Source organism: Macrobrachium rosenbergii, chromosome 21, assembly GCF_040412425.1.
Source record: "Macrobrachium rosenbergii isolate ZJJX-2024 chromosome 21, ASM4041242v1, whole genome shotgun sequence".
Lineage (NCBI taxonomy): Eukaryota > Metazoa > Arthropoda > Malacostraca > Decapoda > Palaemonidae > Macrobrachium > Macrobrachium rosenbergii.
In genome coordinates, this window is record NC_089761.1 from 39418730 (window position 1) to 39432073 (window position 13344).

The 13344-nt window shown below is 45.1% G+C and overlaps 1 protein-coding gene across 1 annotated transcript in view; it reads left to right on the forward strand.

Annotated features, from left to right (window-relative positions):
• Positions 1-298: 298 nt before the first annotated feature.
• LOC136849962 (uncharacterized) overlaps positions 299-13344 on the forward strand; it is a 36290-nt gene continuing 23244 nt past the window's right edge. The window contains exons 1-3 of the mRNA XM_067123486.1: positions 299-363; positions 11694-12054; positions 12359-12442. Coding sequence (XP_066979587.1) covers positions 12380-12442 — 63 coding nt within the window. The 5' untranslated portion in view covers positions 299-363; positions 11694-12054; positions 12359-12379. The remainder of the gene's footprint in view (positions 364-11693; positions 12055-12358; positions 12443-13344) is intronic.

Here is a 13344-nt window from a genome sequence, read left to right on the forward strand (position 1 = left end):
TCTCTGCCGTAGAGTCGACAGGATATAAAAAGGAAAATATTCCGCGAACGATTTTATGAAATGGCGACATCTTTGCTCAGAAGCGGCGGCAAAATGGAGGCGTCCTCTGCGACAAGAAATTAAATTCAAGCTTATTTTTATCAATAATGAGTAATCCCGCGTGTAGTCTGTTTTTAATTCGTATTTTATAGAGTTATTATACATAACTGCTTGTTTTAACCGTAATATAAAGGGAACTGGGACGAACATACGGCTATTTAACAAGGAGAGAGCACCTAAAGCCTCCTTTGCTTACCAACAAAAACAAGGGAATCGCGTGCCAAGCTTCTGGTGGCTCTTCGATTTATGTAGATGGATTTCAAGGTAATTAACAGCCCATTATCTTCTCATTTACCATCCTAACGTACGCCCCTCGACGCGAGCATTAATTTAAGAGGCTTATCCCTCCGTCATGTGACGCGTAATGGGAGGAAAAGAGGGTTTCAGCCGGTTATAGGCCTAGGCTTCGTGGACCGCTTGATAAATATTTACGTTTTAGATGATCATAGTCTGCAGGCCTAAGCCTCTCACTGCGTTTGGTCTTGGCATAGGCCGTGTTTATGGTATTAGAAGTCGTTTTGAGTGGCTTTTAGTAGGTCTCTGTCTAAGCAAGCTTCGCGTAGCTGGGTTACCGTTGGTTAGGTTCCAAAGCCGAGTAGGATAGACCTAGGCCTACTTACTTGCTAGGCCTAGATCACCATATCGTAGATTTATATCGGTTATTTTCGTCAGTAATTGTAACGAACTTTTCTATAAGGTCACTGACTAAGCAAAAGTAAGCTTTGTTTAGCCTGTGTGCCGTTGATTAGGTTCCGAAGCTGAGTAGGATAGACGTAGGCCTACTTAGACTAGTGGACTAACGGGGCCTAGATCACGTTATATTAAGTTATATGTAGGCCTATATTTTAGGCTTGTATGAGCCTACAGTGACGTAGGCGCCCCAGTTTAAAGATTAGCCCCATTCTGATCAGTAATAGGCCTACATGCCTTTGGGAACTGGATATTTCTATTATCTTGGAAATTTATATTTTTATGCTTTTAGCATTGCCGATGAAGGAGGCGGGTTGTTTATCGTCGGTCAATTATTATTACCACCAGGTGGCAGTGGGTATATCTACCCAACATAGTCACAAAAAGATGGCCCTTTGGGAACACGGGAAATCTTGGGGAGAAAGCCTGGATTGCCATAATATTAATATTGTATGGTTCTGGGTAGATCTAGGTCGCCACCAGCTCCAACGAAACCGACCCTTCCTTCAACTTGCCCTTTTCTGGCCTGGTGTTTTTGCTGGTAAAGGTGAAAATATCTTCATATTTTTCTTCACACATTCAATGTAATGAACCTGTAATTAACCCCATTTTGAAGTCCATCCAACCCCAGGCCAGTAATTAATTCGAGAAAGCTTTAAAGGGCAAGGGACACTCCATCCACATGCCAGTACCGCTGAAATCGCGAAAATGGCCACTTTTCAACTAAACCAGCAATGAACGTGTTGGCACAAAACGCCTAAATCCATAGGGTCACTAGTTTTACCCCAAATCCAGAGGGTCGGATGACGACGGAAGACTAAAGTAGCCATGTTAGCAACTCTTGAACCCGGGAGAGACTGAGGAAGGTCGCAATTGACGTTTTCGTATGTTGTTTTACTGGAACTACTTACAAGAGGGATCTAAAGAATGAGTTAGTCGGCCCAGCAACTAAAACTGTAATCTGACCCTTAATTTTGTTATGCTTTTTAGCACTTGCCGATGAAGGACCTAACGCTGGGTTGTTTATCGCCGGTCAATTATTATTAACCCCTCCTACCCAACATGGTTGGGGACCCTATGGGAAAACAGTAAATCAGGCAAAAAGTGGATTGCTATATTATTCATGGTCAATGGTTCCGTTTAGATTAAGTAGCTCGACAAAATTTACTTCTAAATTTTCATGTTTTGCTGGTAAGTAAAATAACCTTTAATTAGGAAAACGTTAACAATTAACCCATGATGTCCATCCAACAGTGGACAGCCATATAGAATTACTTCACTAAACATAAACATGTCCGGTATTCAGTTCTGTGTTCTCCCGTCACCCAAAACAACTTGTTAACATAGTCCCCTTTGCTGTACTGAACATGGAGTTAGGGACAGTCCATCCCCGGCCAGTACTATAACAAACTCACTCCCCTCGTATGGCGAAGGCTCCCTTCGTTTTTCCCTCCAAAAGTGTAGAAAAACCAGTTTCCGAGAGCTAAAACAGGCAATTGGTGTTTTTCAGTAATATTTTGTTAGGTTGTAATTACCTGGTTCTGTGCAGACTGCAGCTTGATTACCGCCAGGGTAGGTCTAAGCCATATGAGTAAAACTTGTTAATACGTTCATAACCAGCCACCTGGAGGGTATGTTATGTTGGTCCAGGGGTTTACTGGTTACCGTATTAGCTATGGAGGGGTGGGGCTTGCCGTGGAATGCCGCACCTACCCGTAAGTTCATGTTAGGTTCAAAGTAAGATCTGTTTAGGTAAAGACCTGGCATTATTAAACATTAATAAAATCTATTTATGTATGAAGGACTTGTCCTGGTCGGCAACTGGCAGGAGTCATTTCTGTGTTCTCCCCACTGAAAACCCGAAGTTTTACAGTCCCCTTTACTGTTGAAGAAGAAATTGACTAAACTCATCAGTATCAGAAGCTAAAAGTGTAGATAAAACCAGTTTCCGAATTAAACAGGCTAACCTAACGTACTTAACCTTACCTGGTTCTGTGCAGCTAACCTAGATTAGGCCGCCATTACTTAAAGGGACTTTGTTTTCGTTGTGCAGCCCGACTCCACTTTTCACCAAACACTTCCCTATAAATAAAGTAAGTATAGCTTAAGTTTTACCAGACCACTGCCCTGATTAACAGATCTGGTTAGGGCTAAAGACCTAAGTACTCAAGACTTATTTTCTATTTATGTATGAACCACTTGTTGGTCGTAGCAATGGGAATCAGCTGCAACTAAAAGTGAAGTTGTACCGCCCTATAGTTCAAGAAATGAATTGTCTAAGGAAACCTGAAATAAATTCCTCTAACCTAACGTAACCTAACCTAGGAGACCGTGTTACTTAATCAAGGGGACTGCCCCTGTGAAGGAAACTCCACTTTTTACCAAACACTTCCCTATAAAGCTGTTCATGCACGATAGCATTCCGGGATGGCCAGCGTACAATGTTGAGTGTAACTACAGGCTAATTACAATCAACCGACAAAAAATAACTGTAAATTCTTGATAAGCAACCAAAATACTATAGGAAAAATCAGTTTCAAAATAACACCCCATGCGTAGCTGTTGCTTAGTTCTACGCAGATCATGAATAAACCTACACGTTTTTTGGAACTGTTGCACATACTAGGGCCCAGTCCTTGAGAGCGTAAGGTAGGTTGATGGCAAAGAGCTGTTAGCCTAGATATCGATTATTAATAAAATTTACAATAAACTAGGCTATATAGCTAAAAAAGGTTGTAGCCTATATAACCGTAACCCTCTCCTAACAATTATTTTAAAGTGCAACTGCGATGGTTTCCCCTTGTTACACCTTTGAAACCTACCTACTCTCAGTTTCCTTTCCAGCGCTGAATGACCTCATATAGGTCCCAGTGCTTGGCCTTTGGCCTAAGCCCTATACTCTAAGAGAAATCTGGCATCTTTTATTGTTCAAGAGTGAGCTGAATGGTTGGTGAGACTGTCAACATCACCCAAACAGCATTAAGGGGAGGTACTAAATGTACTGCGATATTTGAAAATGAAGCTTCGATAATATTGTTATCGTCCCAGCACAATGTATAAAGCGTCGATTTTAGTGATCCGCAGCACCTTGTGGGTTAATGAAAAGTTTTTGATAGAATATTACTGTAGATGGTGTATACATGGACCCCTGCCTTTGTGGTTCCAGATTCGAGGCTTCACCTGTTGGGCGGATTTCTCTGTGGAACATATATACACATTATTCATGGAAAATTTGCCCATTCATAATATTTTTCATTGAGAAATATCCATAAACTATTGTATTTTCATATTTTTGTGACTAAATGCACTTTTGTTCATGAAACTTACCTGTCAGATATATATATAGCTGTATTCTCTCGAAGGTCCGACAGAATTTCAAATTTCGCGGCTACACGAGTGGCCGGTCAGGTGGTTAGTACCCATTCCGCCGCTGGGAGGCGGGTATCAGGAACCATTCCCATTTTCCATTCAGATTTTCTCTGTCGCCGGTGTTGTCAACAACTGTTGTCTGCACCTCCGTCATAGGATTTGCTTTTTTCTAAATTACTGAGTATCTCATTGTCTTTTGGTATTTTGACTTTGGATCGGTAGATCGGCATACGCTTTTTTGACTTTTCTTTGGGTTTTGATTTAGATTATCATTATGTCTGGGTCTAGCTCTGCTAGTTACCGTGCGTGTGTGATGTCTGAATGTAAGGTGAGGTTGCCAAAGCTGCGGTTGACCCTCACACTATTTGTTCTAACTGTAGGAAGCATATATGCATGTTGAATGATAGGTGTGATGAATGTGCTTCTTTGTCTGAAAATGAATGGAGAGCGTATGATAAATATGTGAGGAAGTTGGAGCGTGATCGACTGAGGAGGTCTTCCTCCAGGAGTGCTTCTCTTTGCGGAAGTGTTGATGTCGGCCCTAACTCCCCTGTACCTTTAGATCCTAACCCTGTGGTTTTGTCTCCTGCCCCTGAGATCGTGCCAGTGGAGACTAATATGCTTTCCGCTATGATGGAATCGATTCGTGCATTAGAATCTAAGGTGTCAGCTCTCCAAGATAAGTGTTGTGAAGTGACTAGTGCCCCCAGTGCAGTGGAGGGGGCATCAGACCGGCCCCATCATGCCTCTAGGCCTGGACCTCTGCTGGACTCCCAGGACTCAGGAGAGAGCATGTCGAAAGCCGAAGGAGGGTGACGGGGAACCCCCACCGGGTCTGGCGTCCCTTCGCAGGTCCTGAAGACGTTTCCCAGGCTGCCCAGGCTCGATCTCGTGTTCGGGTCCTGAAGGACTGCTTCTCGTCTTCTGACACGTCCTCCCCACGCAGGGGTTGGAACCGTCAGATAGACTCTCGCCCTCTTAAGAGAAGCTTTAGGGAGGAGGACGCTTCACGTCCTCTCTCTCCTACTCTGTGCTCCTCGCCAGAGTTTGTGGATGCGTTCCCCCCGCAAAAGAAGTACCGGACGTCATCCCAAGAAGACGTTTTTGAGCGCCCAAGAGCTCTCCCTCCTCAAGAGAAGAGGATTAGGACGCCCCCTCGTCCTTCTGCCTCTAGGTTCCGTGATTCTCCAGAGAGAGAGGCGTCACCAACGAGGACCCTTATTGCCTCCATGCAGCAGCAACTCTCCTCGTTCATTGCAGAGAGAGAGTCCAGGTCCCGTCCTCGTCGGAAGGATGTTAGACTCCCAGTGAAGAGATCTAGGCGGTCTCCTTCTCCTGCTCCTCGTTCGTCACCTTCGTCTGCTTCGCCCGCTCGTCCGTGTGGAAGGAACCCTAGACTCGCCCCCAGAGGGTGTTGGGGAGGATCGTCTTGACGTCACCCCAGGACGCCCTCCTCCCTTCGTTCTAGACGCCATGTTCTCCATTTTGTTGATGACGCTCGTCAGGCTTATGACGTTCGTCGTCATGCTGCCAGACGTGACGCCCGCTGGACGCCAAGAAGCTCGTCATGCTGCCAGACGTGACGCCCGATGGACGTTTTTGACTCCTTCAAGACGCTCCACCTGCCGTTGCTGTCGGCTCTCGTGGTGGTTCCTGGTTCTCCAGCTGCCTTGCACGCCAGTTCCTCTTCCAAGCAGAGGTCCCTGCGGGCGTGTTTCCTCTCCAACTTCTCTCTGCTCTTCCCGCCCGATGTTGGAGATAGACTCAGGTCTCGGAGTCTGAAGATGAGTTGAAGGATCAGTCCTCGTCATTCGGACTACCAGATCCTCGTCAAGCTGTTGAAGGAATTGTTTCCTGACAAGTTTCTGCCGGCAGTACCTCTCTCCCCTCCTTCTCAACTGACTTCTACTAAGTCTAGGAAAGCTCCGGGATTTCTGAAGATGACTAAATCGCTCTCCACTAAGCTGGCCTTCAAGAAAGTCCATTTGTGGATGGACTCCCGCAAGGCTCAAGGAAAGTCTTCTTTCGCCCTTCCCCTTCAAGACTCTCGGGAAAAGCGGCGATGTGGTATGAGACCGGAGAAGACTTAGGCTTACGTCTTCCTTCCTCATCTAAGGGAGACTTCGCCTGCGCTCGTTGATTCGAGTAGGAGGTCTCATCTGTCGACGCCAAGATTCCCTGGACTCTTACGGAGATGGACCATCTTTTGAAGGGCCTTTTCAAGACGTTAGAAGTTTTCAACTTCCTGACTGGTGTCTTGGAGCTTTGGACCTTAAGTCTCGGAGTCAGGACTCGATCTCCTTTGTCGGACCTTTTGAGCGTCTTGTCTTGTATGGACAAGGCGGTCCGAGATGGTTCTGACGAATTGGCCTCGCGACTTTGCGTCTGGAGTGCTCAAGAAGAGGTCTCTATTCTGCGGTTTCGCTCGAAGTCCGTCTCCTTGGCACAGAAAGGAGAACTGTTGTTTGCTCCCCTTTCCAATCATCTTTTCCGGCTTCGTTGGTAAAGGACATCGCTGCAAGCCTACAAGAGAAGACCACACAGGACCTGTTGGCTCAGTCATCGGCGCCCTCACGGTTCCTGTGACCTCGACGACGTCAAACCGTCAACATTCTCCCAAGATGAAGAAGCCCTTTCGTGCCGGAGCATCCTCGAAACCTTCTTCTCGAGGAAAGAACCTCTCGAGAGGTAAAGCCCTTGCTAGAGGTAGGGGCAAGAAATGATGTGATTCTCCTCCAGATACCGGTGGGTGCCAGGCTTCTTGCGTTTTCCGAAGTCTGGAAAGTGAGAGGGGCAGACAGTTGGTCCCTTTCGGTTTTAGAGAAAGGATACAAGATCCCTTTCCTTTCTCCCCCTCCCTTAAGCCTTTCGCCCTTGGACCTCTCTCCGTCGTACGGTCCAGGAAAACAAGAGATCCTATACGACCTGCTGAGGCAAATGCTCGTCAAGAGAGCAATAGAACAGGTCTTAGACCTGAATTCCCCGGGCTTCTACAACAGGCTGTTCCTGGTCCCGAAACAGTCGGGAAGTTGGAGACCTGTGCTGGATGTCAGCAGCCTGAACCGCTTTGTCGCGAAAGAAACTTTCAAGATGGAGACGGCGCAGTCTGTTCTAGGAGCCTTAAGACCTGGGGATTGGATGGTATCCTCGACCTTCAGGACGCCAGATTTCCACGCATCGATACATCCTCAGTCAAGGAAGTTCCTGAGGTTCGTCTTGAGGGGAAAGGTGTATCAATTCAGAGCTCTTTGCTTTGGCCTGTCCACAGCTCCCATGATTTTCACCGTCATCATGCGGAATGTAGCAAGGTGGCTGCATCTGGCAGGCGTGTCGTGTGTCGCTCTACTTGGACGACTGGCTGATTCGAAAGGCCATCGAGGGAGAGGTGTCTGGAGGATCTTCAAGCAACTTTAAACCTGACGAAGGAACTTCGGCCTGCTGGTCAACTTCAAAAGTCACACCTGACCTCAACGCAGTCCATCGTGTATCTGGGGATTCAGATGGACTCAGTGGCTTTTCGGGCTTTTCCGTCCCGAACGCCAACAACTGTGCTACGAAAAAGTCCTGGCCTTCCTAGGGAAAGAAACCTGTTCGGTGGGGAGTGGATGAGTCTGCTGGGGACCATTTCCTCACTGGAAAAGTTTGTTTTCCTAGGGAGACTACATCTCAGGCCTCTTCAGTTCTTCCTGCAAGACAACTGGGAAGACAAGGAAAATCTCGAGTTGTCTCTCAAACTTTCCTCGAAGTGAAGGAGCATCTCAGGTGGTGGTTGGATCCTCGAGGCTTTCAGAGGGCGTGTCTCTCAGCCTTCGAACCCGACCTAGTGTTGTTCTCCGACGCGTCAATGTCGGGGTGGGGAGCAACACTGGGCAAGAGAGAAGTGTCAGGCATCTGGAGAGGGGAACAGGTGGCCTGGCATATCAATATGAAGGAATTAGGGGCGATTTTTCTAGCCCTTCGATTCTTCCAAGATCAAGTGTCCGGTCGCACAGTCCAGGTAAACGCGGACAATACCACTGCTCTATCTTACCTGAAAAAACAGGGAGGCACTCATTCTCGTTCCCTGTTCGTTCTTGCGAAAGAGATCCTGTTGTGGGCGAGTTCCAGGAACGTTACGATCTTGACGAGGTTCGTAGCAGGCGTTCAGAACGTGAGAGCGGACCTGCTAAGTCGTCGTCATCAACTGCTCCCGACAGAGTGGACTCTGAACCAGGAGGTGTGCCAAAAACTGTGGGGTTTATGGGGTCGTCCCTTAGTAGACCTGTTTGCAACGTCAAAGAACAACAGGCTTCCGCTTTACTGCTCCCCTGTCCTGGATCCAGGAGCAGTGTCAATAGACGCCCTTCTTTGGGACTGGTCTCGTCTGGACCTTTACGCTTTCCCTCCCTTCAAGATCCTGGGAGAAGTGGTCAGGAAGTTAGCGTCGTCGCAAGATACGAGGATGACTCTGATCGCTCCGTATTGGCCTTACAAGGAGTGGTTTCCGGAGGTAATGTCGCTTCTGGTAGACTTTCCAAGGGTGTTACCTCTTCGTCCAGATCTACTCAGACAGCCCCACTTGAACGATACCATCAAAACCTCTCGCTCTCGGTCTGACTGCGTTCAGACTATCGAAATGCTGGCGAGAGCGAGAGGTTTTTCAAGCAGGTGGCAAGAGCGATCGCGAGAGCCAGGAGAACATCCTCGATCGCAGTTTACCAATCGAAGTGGGCGTATTTCGGCAGTGGTGTACTGCAGAGGATTTCCTCTTCCTCGACCACTGTGAGCCAGATTGCCGACTTCCTTCTTTTTCCTTAGGGAAGTTCCGAAGCTGGCAGTCTCTACTATTAAGGGGTATAAGAGTATGTTGTTGGCGGTCTTTCGGCACAGAGGATTAGATATCGCCAACAATACGGACCTTCATGACCTCATTAGGTCGCTTCGAGACGACTAAGGTGCCTCAGTTTTTGGTTCCATCTTGGAACTTGGACGTGGTTCTTAAGTTCCTGATGCAAAGCCCTTTGAACCCCTTCATGCTGCTTCTTTGAGGGACTTAACAAAGAAGACTTTATTTTTAGTTGCTCTCGCTACTGCAAAGAGAATCAGTGAGATTCATGCAATATCTAAGTCTGTTGGTTTTAAAGGAGACGATGCGTGTGTTCTCTCCAACCGTCGTTTCTTGCCAAGAATGAGAACCCGTCTCACCCTGGCCCAAGTCCTTTGAATTGAAAGGTTTGGCGGGTATTCTGGGTCAGGAACCAGAAAGACTGCTTTGCCCTGTTCGGGCTCTAAAATTCTACTTGAACAAGACAAAAGAGTCGAGAGGTCTTGCGGATAGGTTATGGTGCTCGGTGAGAAGACCTGACGTCCCCATGTCAAAGAATGCGCTGGCTTTCTTCTTGAGGTCCACCATTCAGGAAGCGCATAAGAGTTGTCAGGAGAGTGACTTCAACTTTTGAAAGTTAAAGCGCATGAGGTTCGGGCTGTGGCAACGTCAGTAGCCTTTCAAAAGAACATGGCTCTGAACGAGATTATGAATGCCACTTTTTGGAGAAGTCATTCTGTGTTCGCCTCTCATTACCTAAAGGACGTAAGAACAGTGTATGAGTCTTGCTGTTCATTGGGACCTTACGTTTCGGCTGGTACGATCTTGGGAGAAGGAGGCAGTACCCATCCTATCCTTTAATGTATGGTTAGGAATAGTTTTTAAAATTTTTTGGTTGTGTTTTTATGGTTGTGGGTAGACTGTGGGGGCAGTCTCCCCTTTCCTTAGTTTTTTACTAGTCACGATGTTTGGTAGGTCAGGTGGTTATTTTTGTCTCTTTGCTTCCTTCTTGAGGGCTACGATCTGGGCACATAGTGGTCACGTCCCCGTTGACAGATCGTCTGGAACTCTCCAACCTTATAGGTCTCTACCTCGTTGGAAACTCCAGTAAAGCAGACGCAGACTTGGGTGACAGTAATCACGAAGTCAGCTATGCTAAAAGGTAAGGAACCAAGATGTGTAATCATCTACATTGTTTTGTTTCTCAATCCTATGCTGTCTCTGCCCACCGCCAATGGTGCGATTCAGCTATATATATATCTGACAGGTAAGTTTCATGAACAAAATGATATTTTAATGATAAAATAAGGTTTGTTCATACTTACCTGGCAGATATATATTCGTAGTGCCCACCCTCCTCCCCTCAGGAGACAACGGCACTATGAAAATCTGAATGGAAAATGGGAATGGTTCCTGATACCCGCCCCCAGCGGCGGGGAATGGGTACTAACCACCTGACCGGCCACTCGTGTGCCGCGAAATTTGAAATTCTGTCGGACCTTCGGAGAATACAGCTATATATATATCTGCCAGGTAAGTATGAACAAACCTTATTTTATCATTAAAATATCATTTTTGTCATCAAACTATTAAAATATTCAGGTATAAGCTTTTTTTTTATTATTTATTTATTTATTTATTTTTTTTTTTTTTTTTTTTTTTTTTTTTTGGTGGTGGTGGTAGTTTGAACAATCAAAATAGAGGGGTTTTAAGTATTTGCGGACTTGAGCTTTTTGGGGGTAATAGAGGTATGCATCCCCCACGAATCCCGGCGGTCAACTCTATAGCCTACAGTTGAGAGAACTCACTTCACATTTGACCCACGAAAGGAAAGTCTTAAAAATGGCAATGATGACAATGATGAATTATCTGTTAACAGCAATGTAAATATTTAATTAAGGAGATTAGGTTTATTAAAGAATGGTAGATAGTATTGAAATTTCTCGTTGAGTACTGTACTAGAGGAAAAGAATATTAAGTAAAAGAGACATAACCCCAGCCTGACTAAGGTCACAAACACTTACTGACTTACAGTTTAATAAATAATACACAGTTTTTTTATATAATGTGTTTATTCAAACATTATTGTGAGATTAAAACAAATAAAAAATACAGTAGAAAGTTTATTGTATAGTAATTAAGGTTTTAATTTTTACAAATGTTTTTAGTGGCCACATGATGGTTTAGCATTTCTGATCGTCTGGCACTCAGTCAGTCCCATTTATGCGAGACTCTCGGACTTCTACGGTGCATATTATACAGTACTCACAATTACACTGAAGTTGTGAAATTTTTATGTCAGTAAGAATTTGGTTTGTTGTGACATCCGGTAATGGAGTGTGTTTATTCAAAGCAACTTACTGATATAAATTCAAATGTCCCACGGCAGGGTAGTGCCTTCATTGAACTTCATGAAGTGCATTGTAGGCATTACTTGAGGGTCTTCTTCAGCCCATAGCTGCAACCTCTTTCATTCCATTTACTGTACCCCATTTATATTCTTTTCCTTCCATCTTACTTTCCACCCTCTCCTAAGGATTGTTTTATAGTGCAACTGCGAGGTCTTCCTTCTGTTACACCTTTAAAACTTTTTTTACTTTGTTTTCCTTTCAGCACTGAATAACCTCATAGGTCCCAGCACCTAGCCTTTGGCCTAAATTCTATGTTCGATTCCATTTTATATTCTATAAATTCAAATGACAAGAATTAAATTCACTCTAACCTGTTTCAGATGCCGCCCGTCCCCCGGGGGAAGATGCACAGAGGTGGAGGAGGAGGCGGAGGGATGAGAGGGGGGATATGGAGGCCACGGGGGAGGTCATGGCAGAGGCCACTGGGACAGAGATCACGGTGGTGGTGGAAGAGGAGGAGGGGGGAGGAGGAGGGGGTGGTGGAGGTGGGGTGGGGGTGGCTATAGAGGAAGAGGCCGAGGCGGTGGCCATCGTGGTGGACGTCCCGATTACTACCACGGTCGCCGCAAGAGCCGCAGTCCCCACCCCCGTCAGCGCCATGACCACGAGCTGTTGGCAAACTTGGGCCCAGAGGCCCAGTTAGCCTTAACAACAGCCCTGATCAACTCGGTTCTAAAGACAGTAAGTAATAAAGAAGACACAGAAGTATGAAATATGTATTATGTGGTAAAAATGACTTTATATCCTTAATTCTGTATTCCTGTTTTAAAGACAGTAAGTAATAGGAGACACAAAATTGTGAAGTGTTATGTATTGTGATGGCAAACATTACTTGGTGACCTTTGAAAAGCAGTGACAGGGATACAAATATTTCAACTAGAGGGCTGTGTTATATATTAAGATTATGAGAGTACAGTATTTTTGTAATTCTGTAAACATGGACCAGGTAGTACTTGATATTATTTAAATGGCACCCCACTTTCAGGATGGAAGGGACGGCAGAGGGATGTATCGTGACAGGGACAGGCACAGGGATGGACGACGTGAGGGCCGAGGAGGATACTTTCGTGTAAGCGACCGAACGTTTCTTGTGCTTTTAAAGAAGCTTTTGGTCTGGGCAATGAAGAAAGATTTGACACTTCATAATTGTTGATGCACTTATGAATCTTTAGAAAACCAAGCTATAACTAGCAAATGCTTGTAAATCATTTTTATAACCTGTGTTAGCCATAACAGAGGCAGTTTCTGGCTAATTCTTTGCCAATAGTTGAGTAGTGTTTTAATGACTGTCTTAGACAATAACTTTAACTCTTGGATTTGATCCTCAGAGCTGACATTTTCGTTGCTGCTGCGTAGCAAGAGAGGAAATATTGTTAACTTGTATGATATTTTGAAGCTGTAATTTATTATATTAGTCATGTAGCCAAGAGAAATGATTCTTTTCTCAGTGGAAAGAGAAAATGAATGTAAAACATTTAAGGCAACTTTTAGGCATCATATTGTAGCATCAAGGCTAGATTAACAGGCCAGTGTAGTATCAGTTTCAGTCCATCACTCATTTACTCAATTTCTGACAAAGCTGTTTTTTTTTTCTGCGTATAACCTACTTTCAGACGTAGGCTTACTCAAAAAAGGAATGAAGATTGGCTTCACTGCCATCATTAAGAATTTTGCATTTGCTTTCCTTTTGTTGGGTTGGGTGTCCAAAGTTCAGTGTCTTGCTCTTTGATTTCTCAATCTGTTCTCTACCCTATATTTACTCATACAGTTTTCTACCCCTATACTACTCACTCATTTGTAATTTTAGTTTCCCCAGTGTATTCCATCTATGAATGAGTTTTAGTGTCCGTAATCAAGCCTTAGCAGAATCATTTTCTAACCTATGCACAATGATACGTGAGAAACGTTGATCTCGTGTCGTGAATAATTTACTGTTCTCATTGTTTAAATACCTGTACAATACTCTTGTGT